This window comes from Microtus pennsylvanicus, chromosome 1 (assembly GCF_037038515.1).
Source record: "Microtus pennsylvanicus isolate mMicPen1 chromosome 1, mMicPen1.hap1, whole genome shotgun sequence".
Classification (NCBI taxonomy): domain Eukaryota; kingdom Metazoa; phylum Chordata; class Mammalia; order Rodentia; family Cricetidae; genus Microtus; species Microtus pennsylvanicus.
The window spans coordinates 146,745,737-146,760,561 of record NC_134579.1 but is presented as its reverse complement, the minus strand read 5'-3'; the positions used below and the strand labels follow the sequence as shown (position 1 = coordinate 146,760,561).

General features: G+C 46.9%; 1 protein-coding gene across 1 annotated transcript; it reads left to right on the top strand.

Annotated features, from left to right (window-relative positions):
* The first annotated feature begins 10,246 nt into the window (after positions 1-10,246).
* Positions 10,247-14,631, top strand: Rps5 (ribosomal protein S5). The gene is made up of 6 exons (XM_075992082.1): positions 10,247-10,394; positions 11,144-11,252; positions 13,323-13,532; positions 13,658-13,786; positions 14,338-14,436; positions 14,515-14,631. The coding sequence occupies exons 2-6, from the start codon at positions 11,145-11,147 to the stop codon at positions 14,581-14,583; spliced, it is 615 nt and encodes a 204-aa protein (XP_075848197.1). The 5' UTR covers positions 10,247-10,394; position 11,144; the 3' UTR covers positions 14,584-14,631.
* The last annotated feature ends 194 nt before the right edge of the window (positions 14,632-14,825 follow it).

Below are 14,825 nucleotides of genomic sequence, written 5' to 3'. Positions count from 1 at the left end.
CTCTTCTCCCTCCCCTTCCCTCCTAGCATGTCCCAGTTTAGTCTGGACCCTTCCAGATGCTCTGGCTGTTTTCTCCCTCATATCTACAATGAAGTCCTTCTCCTCAACCATACCTAGGAGCGATCATGTCCTCATTTTTATTCTTCATTCATCTGGTGCTAAAACCCAGACATGGCATAGATGAGATCCCTTCCATGGGACTCAACTTCTCTGAACCAAGCTCCTGATCCGACTCCCCTAAGGCAAGTACATATCATTTGTTTCTGTTGGCTTCTGCCACAACTATATTTGACTCCAAATTCTAGACAGAGTCCACCTCTTTAGCTGCTTCTTGCCTCCACCTGCTCTAACCATTTGCCTTTTCTTGCCTATTTGTGTTAGTAAAGTGTCAGGCTGGAGAGATGGCTCAGAGGTTAAGAGCACTGGCTGCTCTTCCAGAGATCCTGAGTTCAATTCCCAGCAACCACATGGTGGCTCACCGCACAACCATCTGTAATGAGGTCTGGTGCCCTGTTCTGATATGCAGGCACACATGCAAGCAGAACACAGTAAAGTAAATGTCCTCTCTCTAGCTCCTGGAGTGACCTATGCCCTCTGTGGGCATCTCAAGCCTCCTAAACCCCAACGTCCCATAATGTGGGCAACTCCTCTATTTACTATGACCCTCCTCTCTCCCTTCTTGGATTTGACCAACATTCCACCCTTCCTGCCCCCACCCCAACACTGATGCCCCAGTTTCAGCAGGAAGTAGTCCTTTATCATCAACAAAGGGTTGGAGTGTGAGGTCTCACTCAGTACCCGTCGTTCCTCCAGCATTTCTCACCCCACCCTTACCCTTACCTCTCCCTCCCGGGGCAGGGCTGCTTCTTCCCTTTCCCCAGTCTGACCCTATATAATCAGCCAGTTTGGACATGCAGTTTCTTGGTGCTTTTGGTCTCTAGATTCCAAGTGCTCTTTGCTCCCCCCCTCTCTCCTTCCTCTCTCGCAGCACCCCATCTCCTCTCATGCCCCAGTTCACTGTGGACCCTTCCAGGTGCCTATGGCTGAAATCTCCCCCATATTTACAATAAGCCTTCTCCATCATACCCAGAAGCAATCATGTCCTCATTTTTTCACTCAGTGAGTAGCAGAGAGAAGCATCAGATAGATAACATCATCAAACTGAGTGTTCAGAACATCCTGGAGAGGCAACTTAAGTAGCCTGATTGGAAGAGCAAAGGAAAGGTAATACCATCAAACCGGAGGTTTACAAACATCCCCAAAGCTCAACTAGGGAGTGCCCTGCTGAAACCATTATGCTTGGAATTTCTAACTGGAAAATTCAGAAGAGCAGAGTACTCTTCACGGACACTTCCTGCCTCTCATTCCCACATATGCACATTTTATATCATGGGATAAACAATAATAATATAGACTGAAAATATTTTACTGTCTTTTTTGTTCTTCCTTTGTTTTATTTATTTTGGTTTCTGAGACAGGGTCTTACTATGCACCCCTGCCTGGCCTGGAACTCATCATGTAGACCAGGCTGGCCTCCAACCCAACAAAGATCTTCTGGCATCTGCCTCTGGAGTGCTGGGATTAAAGGCGTTCGCCACCATACCTAGTGATACAATATTTTTATTGTTGTTTGTTTTGTTTTTGTTTTTTGAGACAGGGTTTCTCTGTAGCTTTGGCTGTCCTGGAACTTGCTCTGTAAACCAGACTGTCTTCGAACTCACAGAGATCCACCTGCCTCTGCCTCCCGAGTACTGGGATTAAAAGCGTGTACCACCTCCACTCTGAAACCATGTTCTTAATACCTTTACCCTCTTGCTGTTTCTCCCTCTCACTATTATAGACCTAGGAGTACAGCCTGCACCAGGATAGGGCTTTAGAGGACACATGACATAAACATGCTTGGCCTGAAGTCAAAGGGCCATCTTGGCTGTTCTGTCAAGCCCACATCTAAGTGAGCTAAAACAGCACATAGAAGGCCAGCAAGATAACTTAGTGTTTAAAAAAATTGCTGCTGAGCCTGACAACCTGAGTTAAATCCCTAGAACCTACATAATGGAAGGAGAGAATTCAACTTCCCCCAAGTTGTCCTCTGACCTCCACATATGCCTCCCTATAAGCAAATAAAAAAGTAAATATTAAAAAAAACCTGCATTTTTTTTGTGTAAAACCATGTTTTTAATGAAAAACAAAACAAAAACAAACAAAAGCCCCCAAAACCTGGAAGTATGCCACAGCATCATCTGGTCATCTAAAGGGACAAAGGTGGATTGAGAAGAAAGGGCCTCAACATGATACAAAATAAATGTGGCTCAAAAGAAACATTAAAAATGTAATGTTTCATACGCTGAAATAACTAGAGGTAATAAATTATAAGTACAGTAGTTCAAATATTGCTTTTTAGCATTAGTTGTTTTTTTAAAAAACAAGTTAAATTTAGAACATTTTAAATTTGTTATATTCTTCTTTCAAAGTAACTGTGGACATGGAAGCCTTCACAAAATCAAACCCCATGATGCCACCCTGTGGTCTTCACACAGAATGTACTCAACTCTGACCACCTTAGAGTCACAACATCTGTAGGTCAATACAGTGTATCAAACTCCTTCTGGAGAGCTGGGCTGCGATGGAAAGATGGCTGCTTTCCCCACATCTGAGCCCTCCACACTTCCACGCCAGCTGATTCTCTGCAGGGGCTTTGCTAGACTCACAATCAAAATTACAGAAACAGTAAATAATTTCTTTAGAACTGAAAATGTGTTTTTGTTCTCTTTTGAAAATAAAGTGCTTTTATTTTTTTTTTTTTTTTTTTTTTTTTTTTTTTTTTTTTTTTTGGTTTTTCGAGACAGGGTTTCTCTGTGGCTTTGGAGCCTGTCCTGGAACTAGCTCTTGTAGACCAGGCTGGTCTCGAACTCACAGAGATCCGCCTGCCTCTGCCTCCCGAGTGCTGGAATAAAGTGCTTTTAAATTAAAGTATTTCTTGCCCTAAAAAAAACTGGAACCTTGAACTCTCCATATCTTGACACATTTTAACAGAAAAAAAAAAGTATTGGGCCATTCATATCCTTCAAGAGTTCAGATTGGATCCAGGCTGGGCTTTGTGTCGTTACCACGCTTGTGCTTGTACATGATGTTAAAAGAAAAAGAGCAACGTCCAAGGATGACCAGTAGGCAGTGTGCGACGTGACGGCTGACCAGTAGCGGCTCTCCACAAGGCCTTCTCGGAGTTCAAAGTCAATCCTGTGCTCCAGCTCCACGAGGCTAAGAGCTGGAGAAATGGCTCAGAGATCAAGAGCACTGACAGCTCTTCCAGAGGTCCTGAATTCAACTCCACATGGTGACTCACAACCATCTGGTGCCCTTTTCTAGCATGTAGGCATATATGCTAGCAGAACACTGTATACGTAAAAAATAAATCTTTAAAAAAACCCCTGCATTTTGCCAGGAGGTGGTGGTGCATGCCTTTAATCCCAGCACTCGGGAGGCAGAGGCAGAGGCAGGTGAATGTCTTTAAATTCGAGGCCAGATTAGTCTATAGAGTGAGTTCCAGGACAGCCAAGGTTGTTACATGAAGAAACCCTGTCTTGGAAAAACAAAACCAAACCCGAATTTTAAAAAATTGTATTAAAAAACAGAACATGACAATTTTCCAATATAAGGTACATTAGAGTCACTCTTGGCTACATATTGATGAGAAGATTCTGCTTCAGAGAAACAACAACCAAAGGTGGGTCACTTGCCAGTGATGGCAGTTAATTGAAGCATACACGTGAACGTTTGGTATATGCCTGCAGTATATACAGAACCATCCTATGGGGCTGTGGCTCTGTGGTAGAGGGTTTGCCTCCATGCATAAGGCTTTGGATGCCATCCCCAGGACTCAAAATAAGTAAACAAATAAAGATACCAGGCATGATCCTGGAGGAACAACTCCTCTTCCTGGGATCCTAGACCCGATTGGGAGAGTCAGCCTCCAACAAAATGAATATTCAGATGACTGAGAAAAATCAAGAATACTTCCAAAGTAGAGGTTCTGGATAGGGCTTGGAAATCAGTCACTAGGGCCCTGCTATGAAGCAGACTAAATCCCTCACACCAAGCCGACAGACTACAGCACTCCATCCCTTTAAAGTTGGGGCAAAATGGGCTTAGAGAGACGAACCCAGATCAGCAGGGCCTGCAACCAAATTCTGAAGATCTTCAAACACCCCTGAACCTGAAAGCTCCTGTGGGCTTTACTGGTGGCGGTGATGAAAATGGAACTCAAGGCCTCGTGCACGCTTGAACGAGTGCTCTACCACCAAGCCACGCCTCAGCCTCGCACTGGTAGATTTTAAGCAAGCATTCCACCACTGGATTGACTGGAGATTCATCCCCAGCCAATGTCATTCTTCATCCCAATATTCCAGTTGAGTGTGGGGGTGGGACTTGGTTCCATTTGCCATCACCACCCCAGTAACAAACATTCTTCCTATCATTTCCCGGTACCACTGAGCCACCCTGCATGTGGTCCCAATTTACAGCGAAGGCAACTGAGCAACCAGCGAGCGCACCTGTGCTGTGTGAACTGTTTCTGGAGAGAGGTGACCAAACATCCACTCACTTCAGATAGGGCACATGATGGTTTGAATGTAACTGGCCCCCATAATCTCATAGGGAGTGGCACTATTAGGAGGTGTGGCTTTGTTGAAGTGGGTACGGCCTTGTTGACTTGTCACTGTGGGGGTGGGCTTTCAGGCTTCCTATGCTCAGGATACTGCCCAGTGAGTCACTCAACTTCCTGTTGCCTGCAAGATGTAGCACTCTCAGCCCTAGCAACGCATCTACCTGCACACCTCCCTGTTCCCCATCATGATAATGGACTGAACCTCTGAAACTGTAAGCAAGCCACCCCAATCAAACGTTTTCCTTTATAAGAGTTGCTGTGGTCATGGTGTCTTTTCACAATAAAAACCCTAACTAAAACAGGGTACCACCAACAAAAACAAAGGATTCCACAAAAGTAAAAAAAAGTAGAAGCTTGAAAAAGCCATGAGTTTAACTGAAGCATGAGAAAATTATGCTGCTAACTTGTTGAAGAAAATCTCTCTTTAAACCAAGCAACCTATTAACTGTGTATAAATCCTCTAGGAGGAGAGTAGCCTCATAAAACACCCCCCCCCCCATTTCCTTGGCAGAAAGAATCTCCTGGTAATCATAGCTTCTAAGACAGTTTGAGGGCAATGGCCATGTTCTGCCCAGAGGATAGAATGCCACAGTTCTCTGCTTTGAAGTCCTTTGCCTCCCACACATGGGAGGCCAGCTTTGGTAGGCCCAGAGCAGTGGGACTGCTCAGCTTGTCTACCATGGAGTCTACAGAGGGGGAGACAAAACTGTGCGGGAGGAGCCGGAGGAGCTGGAGGAGGAACAGAGATGCCTGTCATTGGTTCATTCTTTGTTTTTAATTTTTTTTATTACATCTACTAATCTCTTGTGTGGGTGTATGCAGAACCATTTCACCAAAGCCATTTTGCTTGTCTGCATGTCTTTAAGTTGTTTCTTTGTTGTGGGGAGGGATGCATATTCAACAGCATACATGTGGAGATCAGAGGACCATTTTGGGATAGCTATCTATTTCCACCTTTTTTTTTTTTTCTAGACAAAGTTTCTCTGGGTTAGCAGCCCTAATATTCACTCTGTGGACCAGGTTGGCCTTGAACTTGCAGAGACCCACCTTACCCTGCTTCCTGCACCACCACCAGTCTTCTAAGGTTCCGGTGGATCTTCCCACCTTCTTTTGAGGTAGGTTCTCTTGAGACTGCCACCACATGACTAATGCTCCTGTTTCCTCACCCCATCTCATTACAAATAATAACATGATTATGCAATATGCAGAATTTCCTTGGAAGAGGTTGTGGAACAGAGTAAATTCTTCCCTAGGTCCTGCCAGGTCTATTAAAAAAGGACCAAATTTAGGTGCCTACAGAGCTGTGGGAGATGCAGTGCAGGAGGAAGGACAGGCCAGGTGAGATAGGAGACTTCATGTTCTAGAGCCAGCCACCTCCACTCACAGGCCTTACCTTCTTCTGCTGACTAACCAGTACTTCATTTCTCTAGTCTGTCATGGCCATGTAAAATGGGATGTCTGTGTCATAACGTTGTCCCGAAGAGTAAATGATCTGCTTCCTAGACTCCTAATGTCTACATAGAGTCTGTAAGGGGTTTACCACAGGATGAGTTCAATTAGGACGGGGTCAATGAATAAGGGGGGCTGGCAACCCAGACTGATGCCACAAAGCTGCCAGGAGTGAGTGAGGTGGAAGCAAAGGCCAATGAAGCACAGGTGGGTTTCTCAGGTATCTCAGTTTCCTGTGGCTGGTGGCTTGGAACAACAGCAATTTATTCTCTCAGAGTTCTGAAAGCCTGAAGTTTGAAAATCAAGGTATTGTAGGATCCTGTGCCCCACGGAGGCTGTAGGAAAGGATCTTTTCATACTAATTTCAACTTCTGGTGGTTGGTGGCACAGTCCTTTAATCCCAGCACTCAGGAGAGCGAAGCAAGCAGATCTGTGATTTGGAGGTTAGCCTGGTCTTCATGGAGAACTCCAGCACAGCCAAGGCTACATAAAGAGACCCTCTCAAAACAAAAACAAAACAAAACACTAAACCATCTTCCGGTGGCTCCAGGTATTTCTTAGCTTGTTGGCTGCATCACTCCTGTCTCTGCTTCTATGGCCACATGGCCTTTGCTCATCCACTCCTTCCTCCTATTCTCCCCATCTCCTTCCTTCTTACCACTACAATTCCTTCCAAGGGGAAGATGTAAGCTGTGTCTACTCAGTCTGCTAATGTTCCAATGGGAAATGAAGGCTCACTCCACAGAAGTTCACTCTGCGGAACCAGTGTGAGTTACTGGGTTTCCTTACAAGGCACAGGTGATAGATGACTTACAGAGGTGTCGCTACTCCACTGTCAACATCCCCCACCTGAAAAGTCTTTATTCAGCAGAGAGGATGGTTTCCCCATAGCCATAGCTGCATAGACGAAGCCTCCCTCCCCTAGTCTTCCTGGCCTATAGAGTCTAGCCCCTCCAAGACCTCATGCAATTAAGGCTGCATGCAACTATCTACTTATGAGATCTTATGACACTTCCCAACTCTGAATGATGGAGTGTAAACAGTCAAGTCTAGAATGTATAATATTTCTACAAGGGGCTCAGCTCAACTCCCCAAAATGGTGACTTCTTGGCTCTGAGAATGGCCAAGCACAAGCACAATACTCCCTCCTCCCCACCCCCTTTTCAAGGGATGGTGGCGCTACCAATTTCTTATTTGGTGGGCAAAGATTTTGCCTCTTACAAAGGCTGTCATTGGATTTAAGGCCCATCTCAGTAATCCAGACTGATTTCAACATGAGATCCTTCCATACATCCTAGTTCAAAAAGGGTATGTCCACAGTCTGACTATAGAACAGGAACAGACCTTTGGGGAGGGGAACGCTTTTCCATCTCCCTTGACAGCAAACGATAGCCAGGCCAGAGTGGACAGTGATGATGAGTTTGTCATGAACACAAGGCCAAGTTTGGGACTCAGTAGGCCTGGACTGGTCTCTACCAGGTAGATGGACTTACCAAATATCCACACTTTTCAAACCAGATGAAAATCAGCTTAGTGATTTAACAAGCACCCATGGTATCATCAGCAAGAGACAGAAGCCATCATAAGATAGAAAACTGTAGGAAGGCAGGAATGTAGCGCTATCCACAGATAGATTAACTACCCAACTGCCCTGATACCTTCCATGAGGGGGGTGTAACAGGCCCCCAGACCTTAGCACAACTGACTCCATGATGGAAAAACCATGCAGGTCATAAAACTCAGCACACAGACAGCACCACCTGCCAAAACAGAAACAAAGACTTAATCCCTCGAAATCCATAGTTCCTGGAAAGTCTCTAAATGTTCTAACCTTGCTCTCTGGCTTCTGCAGTTCTGCTTCTAGCTAACTGTTCTTGTTAAATGAAGTGTGTCAACCCAAGATATAGCTTTTGTGCTTAAAAGCTCACCCTGAGGAAAGCTTGGGGCTACACTGGGATCCCAAACACACAGTGTTTAGTCACCAGCCGGCTAAAAAAACTTTCTGTTGGCTTAAATCTGTGCCCAAGAACTCTTCTCTAATAGATACCAATAGAGTTGGGAGGCAGAGGTAGGTGAATCTCTGTGAGTTTGAGCCAACCCAGTCTACAGAGCGAGTTCTAAGACAGCCGAGGCTGCACAGAGAAACCCTGTCTCGAGAAAACATTCACAACCACGAATAACTCTAGTCCAGAGGATCGATCACCATTTCTGGCCTCCTTGGACCACCATGAACACACAGTTGACTTACATACAAAAAAAAAAAGAAAAGAAAAGAAAAGAAGGAAAGAAAGAAAGGAAAAGAATTTAATTGTAGGGATACTTTAATCCCATCTTTTGAGACGCAGAGATAGGCAGATCTGAGTTCAAGGCCAATCTGGTCTACACAGCAATTTGCAAGCTAGCCACAGCGACATAATGAGACTGTCTCAAAATACTACTAATAAGTCTAACCACTTTGGTTGTTATTTGAAATAGAATCTCCTGTGGCCCAAACTGACCTTAAACTCACTACATGGTAGAGGTTGGCCCTGAACTCTCGGTCCTCCTGCTTCTACTTCCCAAATGCTGGGGTGGCAGGTATGCCCCACCACACCTGGCTTGAGCAATGTGAATTTTACCTGTGCACATCAATTTCTGAAGTATTTCTCTTAACCTATGGGCCATATTCAGGAGCCCCTCACTTACCCTCTGCCACCTAGTAGGTAATTCTCATGAGGTCTCTAAAAATATCCACTATCAACCATTGTGGTGCAAGGAGAGCTTTCAAAGTAGGGTGACAGCCCATCGCAACCTGCCCATATGGGCTCAGCCTTAAAATGTGCAGCTCATTAGACTGGCTCATTAGGTAAGATTCCTAACATTCCCTCATCTCCCTCCCTCCGCACCCGTTATGTGTGCACTGAAATCAAGAGAAGGAAACCTTATCCCACCAGACTCCCTAAGAAGGTTCAGGGAGCTATCCGCTCCCACACCCGACCTGTTCACAGAAACCCTTTTAGGAGTAGGTGGGGAAGAGGATAGAGGCCTGTGTGGGGTGGTTAACTTATTTCTGTTTGAAGACTATTTCCCATTCTATCCTTAGGCCAAAAATGCAGACAGAGATCAGCCTAGTTAAAACAACATACCTGAGCCTGGCAGGGGTGGCGTACGCCTTTAACGCCAGCACCAGGAAGAAAAAGGCAGGAGCCTCGCTGTGAGTTCAAGGCCAACCTGGTCTACAGAGTGACTTCCACCAGGACGGCCAAGGGGTACACAGAAAAACCCTGTCTCGCCAGGTGGTGGTGGCACACGCCTTTAATCCCAGCATTCGGGAGGCAGAGGCAGGCGGATCTCCGTGAGTTCGAGGCCAGCCTGGTCTACAAGAGCTAGTTCCAGGACAGGCACCAAAACTACAGAGAAACCCTGTCTCGAAAATAAAAAAATTAAATTTAATTTTAAAATTTAAAAAAAAAAACCTTTCTCGAAAAAGCAAAACAACAAAAAATATCCCTGGGGACGGGGAGTGAGTCTACAGGCAATGAGTCCCCATTATAAGCACCACGTCGTTAGTCGTTGGGTGTCACCCGAGAGATCCCAGGGGCTGACAATCTCACCACCCTCCAGAACTCCCCTCTCCGTAACCCTCCCCTGGGTGGGGTCACACAGCTGCTGATTGGCAGCCAAGTGTCGTGTCTGGGATTGGATCTGAGAAAAGCGCCCCGGACAAGAGAAGTCAGAGTATTAAGACGGAAGTGGTCCCATACCGGAAGCCTGGGACTCGCAGAGCACGGCTCGCCCGGAGGGTAGAGGGTGGAACCGGTGCTTGCAAACCCGGATCAGTAGTTACCACCGAACCCGACCCCACTATTTTGGCGAGAACTACTGAGCCGAGCTGGCTGCCTTAGCTAGGAACCCACGGCCCATGGCGCCTTGGTTTAGCAGCCCTTTTGCTGTGAGCGTGGAATGCCCTTTTTAGATATGGCGGCCTTCGTTTCGCGGACGTTTCTGCGCATGTGCACCGACTCAAACGCTTAGCAAATATTTCAGATATCCGCCAGAAGACGGTCGTGGCGCTGTTTCTAAAAGTGCACATGCTCTGTGCGGCTCAAAGGGCACGTCTCATCCTAACTCCGGATTGGTTCATGAGCACATTTATTCCATTGCGCATGCGTTCCTGCCTCTGACCCGGAAGTTTTTGCTTCACTTAAAAGCGCCGGCCCGCTGCGCGCGGCCTCTTCCTGTCTGTGCTAGGACGGCGCGTGGTCCACGCCGAGCGACCGAGAAGCCCGGTCTGCGCCCTCAGGTGAGGCTGCGAGGGGACCGGAGTTCCAAAGAGACGGACTTGTGTGTTCTGAGGAACATCTGGGGACCCGCAAGCGGGACCCGAGGCTTGGGCCTTTCCGTTTGGACCTCACCTCTTCCCCCATCGGAAAAGTGTCCAGGAAACTCGCGCGGGCCGGGTTACTCCTGGCCTCCAGTTTGTACAGTATTGACTCCGAACTTTTCGAACTTTTAACACTCGGGGCCCTAGGGGAATTACTTGGATTCTAGAGTTATATAGCAACCCGAAATCTAGTTTCGCGATGACCCTTTTGCTCGGTACACATTTTTTTTCTCGATAATAGCCTTTAGCTTCTCCATAGAGTTAGGCAAGGATTGAAACATTGGTATTGATTATCCCTCGGGGTTCATACTCTGGTTCTTATTCCTTTATTTTACTGATGGAACTCTGAAAGCATTTCGTTACTTTATAAGTGTACGGGATAGGTGCCGGTAGGTACCTGCGGGGCTTCTTGAGCTATCCAACTGGGTTCCGTGTACCAGCTGTTTAGCTTGGTGACTGTCGGGACTTAGACCTTCCGCAGTAAAGAGCAGATTCTTCCTACAACTCAGTGGTTTTCCTAGGTTTGGAGAGATGGTCAAAGCTTTCTGGGTCCCATTTTAACTTCTCAGTTTTCCACAAAGTGGCGATTACTCTCACCAGCTGGCGGGAATGTGACTGTTCTAGGACGGCCGAGCAATAACGGTTTCTTGTCATTATCCTGTCCCCAGAATGACTGAGTGGGAGACAGCCACACCTGCCGTGGCAGAGACCCCAGACATCAAGCTCTTCGGGAAATGGAGCACTGATGATGTGCAAATCAACGATATTTCTCTGCAGGTAAAGGAACTCGGTGGTCTTCTTGGCTTTGGGTTGGGAGCAGATGTGGAGTCTTCCAGTTCAGAAAAAGATGTGACACCTAGGTTGAAATCAATTTATGTTTACAATTAGGTAGAAGAACAATAAGTGAACAGCCATATATATGCCTTATTATAACCTGTACCACCAGTTGTTACAATGTGTTGCAATTTTATTTCTTTTTTTATTCCTGAGTCCATTGGCTTTTGAGACAGGGTCTCGGGTATGTGGCCCTGGCTGGCTTGGAACTCTTAAAGATCTTCCTGCCTCTTCCCCAAGTGCTGTGACTAAAGGCATGTGTCACTACATCTGGCTTGGTATCATTTTGCATTCATACATTCAGTTGGCAGGTATCCTCTGTTGAAAAAAACCACTTTTAACCAACTGAACAGTGTTGGCATCTTTGACAGTCAGTTAGTAAGCTGGGTGTGGTGGTGCATGCCTGTATTGCTGTGCACAGGCTGCAGAAAGAGGATTTTGAGTACCAGGCCAGTTGGAGCTCCATAGTGAGGTGTCCCCTATTCTCCCCTCCCCCAAAATATCAGTTGGCTTATGGGTGTGTGGGTACTATTTAGTGCGGTGTTAGTAGAGGTGCGAATTAAGTAGTTATACTGTTTCTGCCTTTGCACTCATGCCCCCTTTGAGACAGTCTCATTGTTCAGGCTGGCCTGAAAGCCCTCATCTGGTGGAATTCTGCCTACATGCAGCAATTTAAGGCATATACCACCACACCCAGTTTTACACACTGCTGGAAATTGAACCCAGGGTTTTGTGCGTGCAAGTCAAGCCCTCTGCTGACTTCAGGTACATCCTTAGGCCCAGTTGTCCCTTTTGTTAACTTCTAGAGATGCCACAGAATGAGCCTGTGTGGTGGCTCTGCTTGTAAAGACAGTTGCTGCTAAGCCTGACAACAAAGGCTTAACCCTTGGAGTCCACAGGCAGAGGAGAGAACTGACAGCTGTAAATTGTCCTCCAGCTTTCACAAACAGCATGGACAAACTAAATAAAGAAAAAACATACACAATAGAACCCAGCGTATTCAGGCTTGTTGGTGGGTCTTTGTGAGTTTGTTTGGGGAGGTCTGCAATCTTATTTTTGCTATGTTGTTGGGGATTGAACTCCGGGAGTTTTCACATGCTGGGCCAACTACCACCCAACTGCAGTGGGTGTCTACCCAAGAACTGCTTAGGTAAGAGGTGAGATTGTAAATGTATTTTGATTCACAGGTCACAGCGAATCTCAATATTTTTCGTTTTTGAAAGAGAAACACAGTATTACTATGTAGTTGTTGCCTGGAATTCCCCATGTGGCCCAGAATAATCTACCAAGTGCTGATGTGCTGTCAGGTGTCATGGTGCACAGGACAGCCTTCCCCTCACTCAGGGTGTTTGCTCCAGAGTATCAAAATTACCTCAAGCCGGTGGCACATGCCTTTAAAGCCCAACACTCAGGAGGATCTCTGCGTTTGAGACCAGCTTGAACTGCATAGTGGATTTCAGGCCATCTAGGGCTACACAGACTATGTCTCCAAAAAAGAGGGGGGTGGGATGCTTTTGTTTGTTTTGGATAAAATGTCCATAAGTGATTCTATTTTCTGTATCTTAGTGTTTTGTCTTAGGGAGTCAGATCTGCTGGAGGTACAGTTGTGAGCTGTCATGTGTGTGCTGAGAATTGACCTTGGATCCTTTAGAAGAGCAACCAATACTACTGAGACATCTCCCCAGCCTCCATAAAGTACAAAACTTAAATTCCTTTAAAAGAAGTACCTTCCCTCTTTTTTGAGGCAAGGTTCACTGTGTGAGCTGGTTTTGAACTGCTAGGGATCCTTTTGGCTCCTGAATGTTGGGATGTAGATGTGTGTGCCCAGTGGGGCAGCACTCTTCCCTTTTTGTGTGTGTGACTTAATCAGTCACTTGTTTGGTTCTTTTGCTCAAGGCTCACATTCCCAACCTGCTAGGGAATGCCATGCCTTGAGCCACTTCTCAGTCTCCTTTGATGCCCATCTGGGGGCTGGTCCCACCGCTGACTGTCCCTTCATCCTTTCCCGCCCAGGATTACATTGCTGTGAAGGAGAAGTATGCCAAGTACCTGCCCCACAGTGCCGGGCGGTATGCCGCCAAGCGCTTCCGCAAAGCCCAGTGCCCCATTGTGGAGCGCCTTACTAACTCCATGATGATGCACGGCCGCAACAACGGCAAGAAGCTCATGACTGTACGAATTGTGAAGCATGCCTTTGAGATCATCCACCTGCTCACTGGTGAGGTAAGACTGCCCTTGATTCATGCAAAACTTCACGATACACATGCCCGATTCATCACCTATGACACTGCCTTGTTTTGGGGGAAGTTGGGAATGGATGGCAGACTCATGGCCCCCCTTTCTGGCAGAACCCTCTGCAGGTCCTGGTGAATGCCATCATCAACAGTGGCCCCCGGGAAGACTCAACACGCATTGGGCGAGCCGGGACAGTGAGACGGCAGGCTGTGGATGTGTCGCCACTGCGCAGAGTGAATCAGGTGTGTCGGAGGCTTGTGAAGGGCTGGGGCAGGAACCACCAGCATGAGTGGGTGGAGTTCTCTCTTGCGTGTTTTACCCAGAGCCTCACTTCCTCCAGGAAACCTTCCTGTATTTCTACCCTGTAATGGGGCAGGTGGAGCCCCAGCCTTCCTAGCTCTGGTTCATCTCATTCCTAGTCTATATAGTTTAACATGAGGTTTAGGTTTGTGGGTTGGTTTTTTTATATAACTTTGATCCATTTATGAGCCTGTTGAGCGGTTGCACATTTCTGTAGTTACAGCTACTTGAGAGCACAGGATTGATTGCTTGATGCCTGAGCACCATGAAGTCAAGAGCACCTCACACTTTGCTGCCAGTTCTTAAGCCTTTTAGTAAGGGCCATGTTTTCTTTGCCCTCTGTGTGATCAGCATCTGGTAGAATGTCTGCTTCCTTCTATCTCATATCTGGGTGACAGCATATAGTGAAAGGCTAACATCTGTACAGCTGAGTCCCAGATCATTGAGAGGACCGGGACCCTCTTGTGACCTGAGCTCTGTCTGTCTTTTCTAGGCCATCTGGCTGCTGTGCACAGGAGCTCGGGAGGCTGCTTTCCGCAACATCAAGACCATTGCTGAGTGCCTTGCAGATGAGCTCATCAATGCTGCCAAGGTGGGTTAGGGCACACAGGGTGGGTTGGACTTCTGGGTGTTTGTCCACAGTTCAGAGCTAACCACCTGTCCTTCGCAGGGCTCCTCCAACTCCTATGCCATCAAGAAGAAGGATGAACTGGAGCGTGTGGCCAAGTCTAACCGCTGATTTCCCAGCTGCTGCCTAATAAACTGTGTGCCCTTTGGGAAAGTTTCACCTGCCTGTGTGCTTGTCTGTCATTGAGGGGGTAGGGTGGGTGGCCTCCCATGGCCATAAGGGATACTCACCTTCCTGGTATTGTGTTTACCTGTGGAAATCTGATTTCCCTGGCTCTCAGGACTACTGCTGGTCACAGGGTGTAAGCCCAGTGCTGAGACCCAGCAAGTACTCAGGGTGCATGGGGCCCATTG

Coding starts and splice junctions, on each gene's coding strand:
- Rps5 (XM_075992082.1), top strand. CDS start 11,145: ATGACTGAGTGGGAGACAGCCACACCTGCCGTGGCAGAGACCCCAGAC. Junction 11,253..13,322: donor TCAACGATATTTCTCTGCAG/GTAAAGGAACTC, acceptor TTTCCCGCCCAG/GATTACATTGCTGTGAAGGA. Junction 13,787..14,337: donor CACTGCGCAGAGTGAATCAG/GTGTGTCGGAGG, acceptor TGTCTTTTCTAG/GCCATCTGGCTGCTGTGCAC.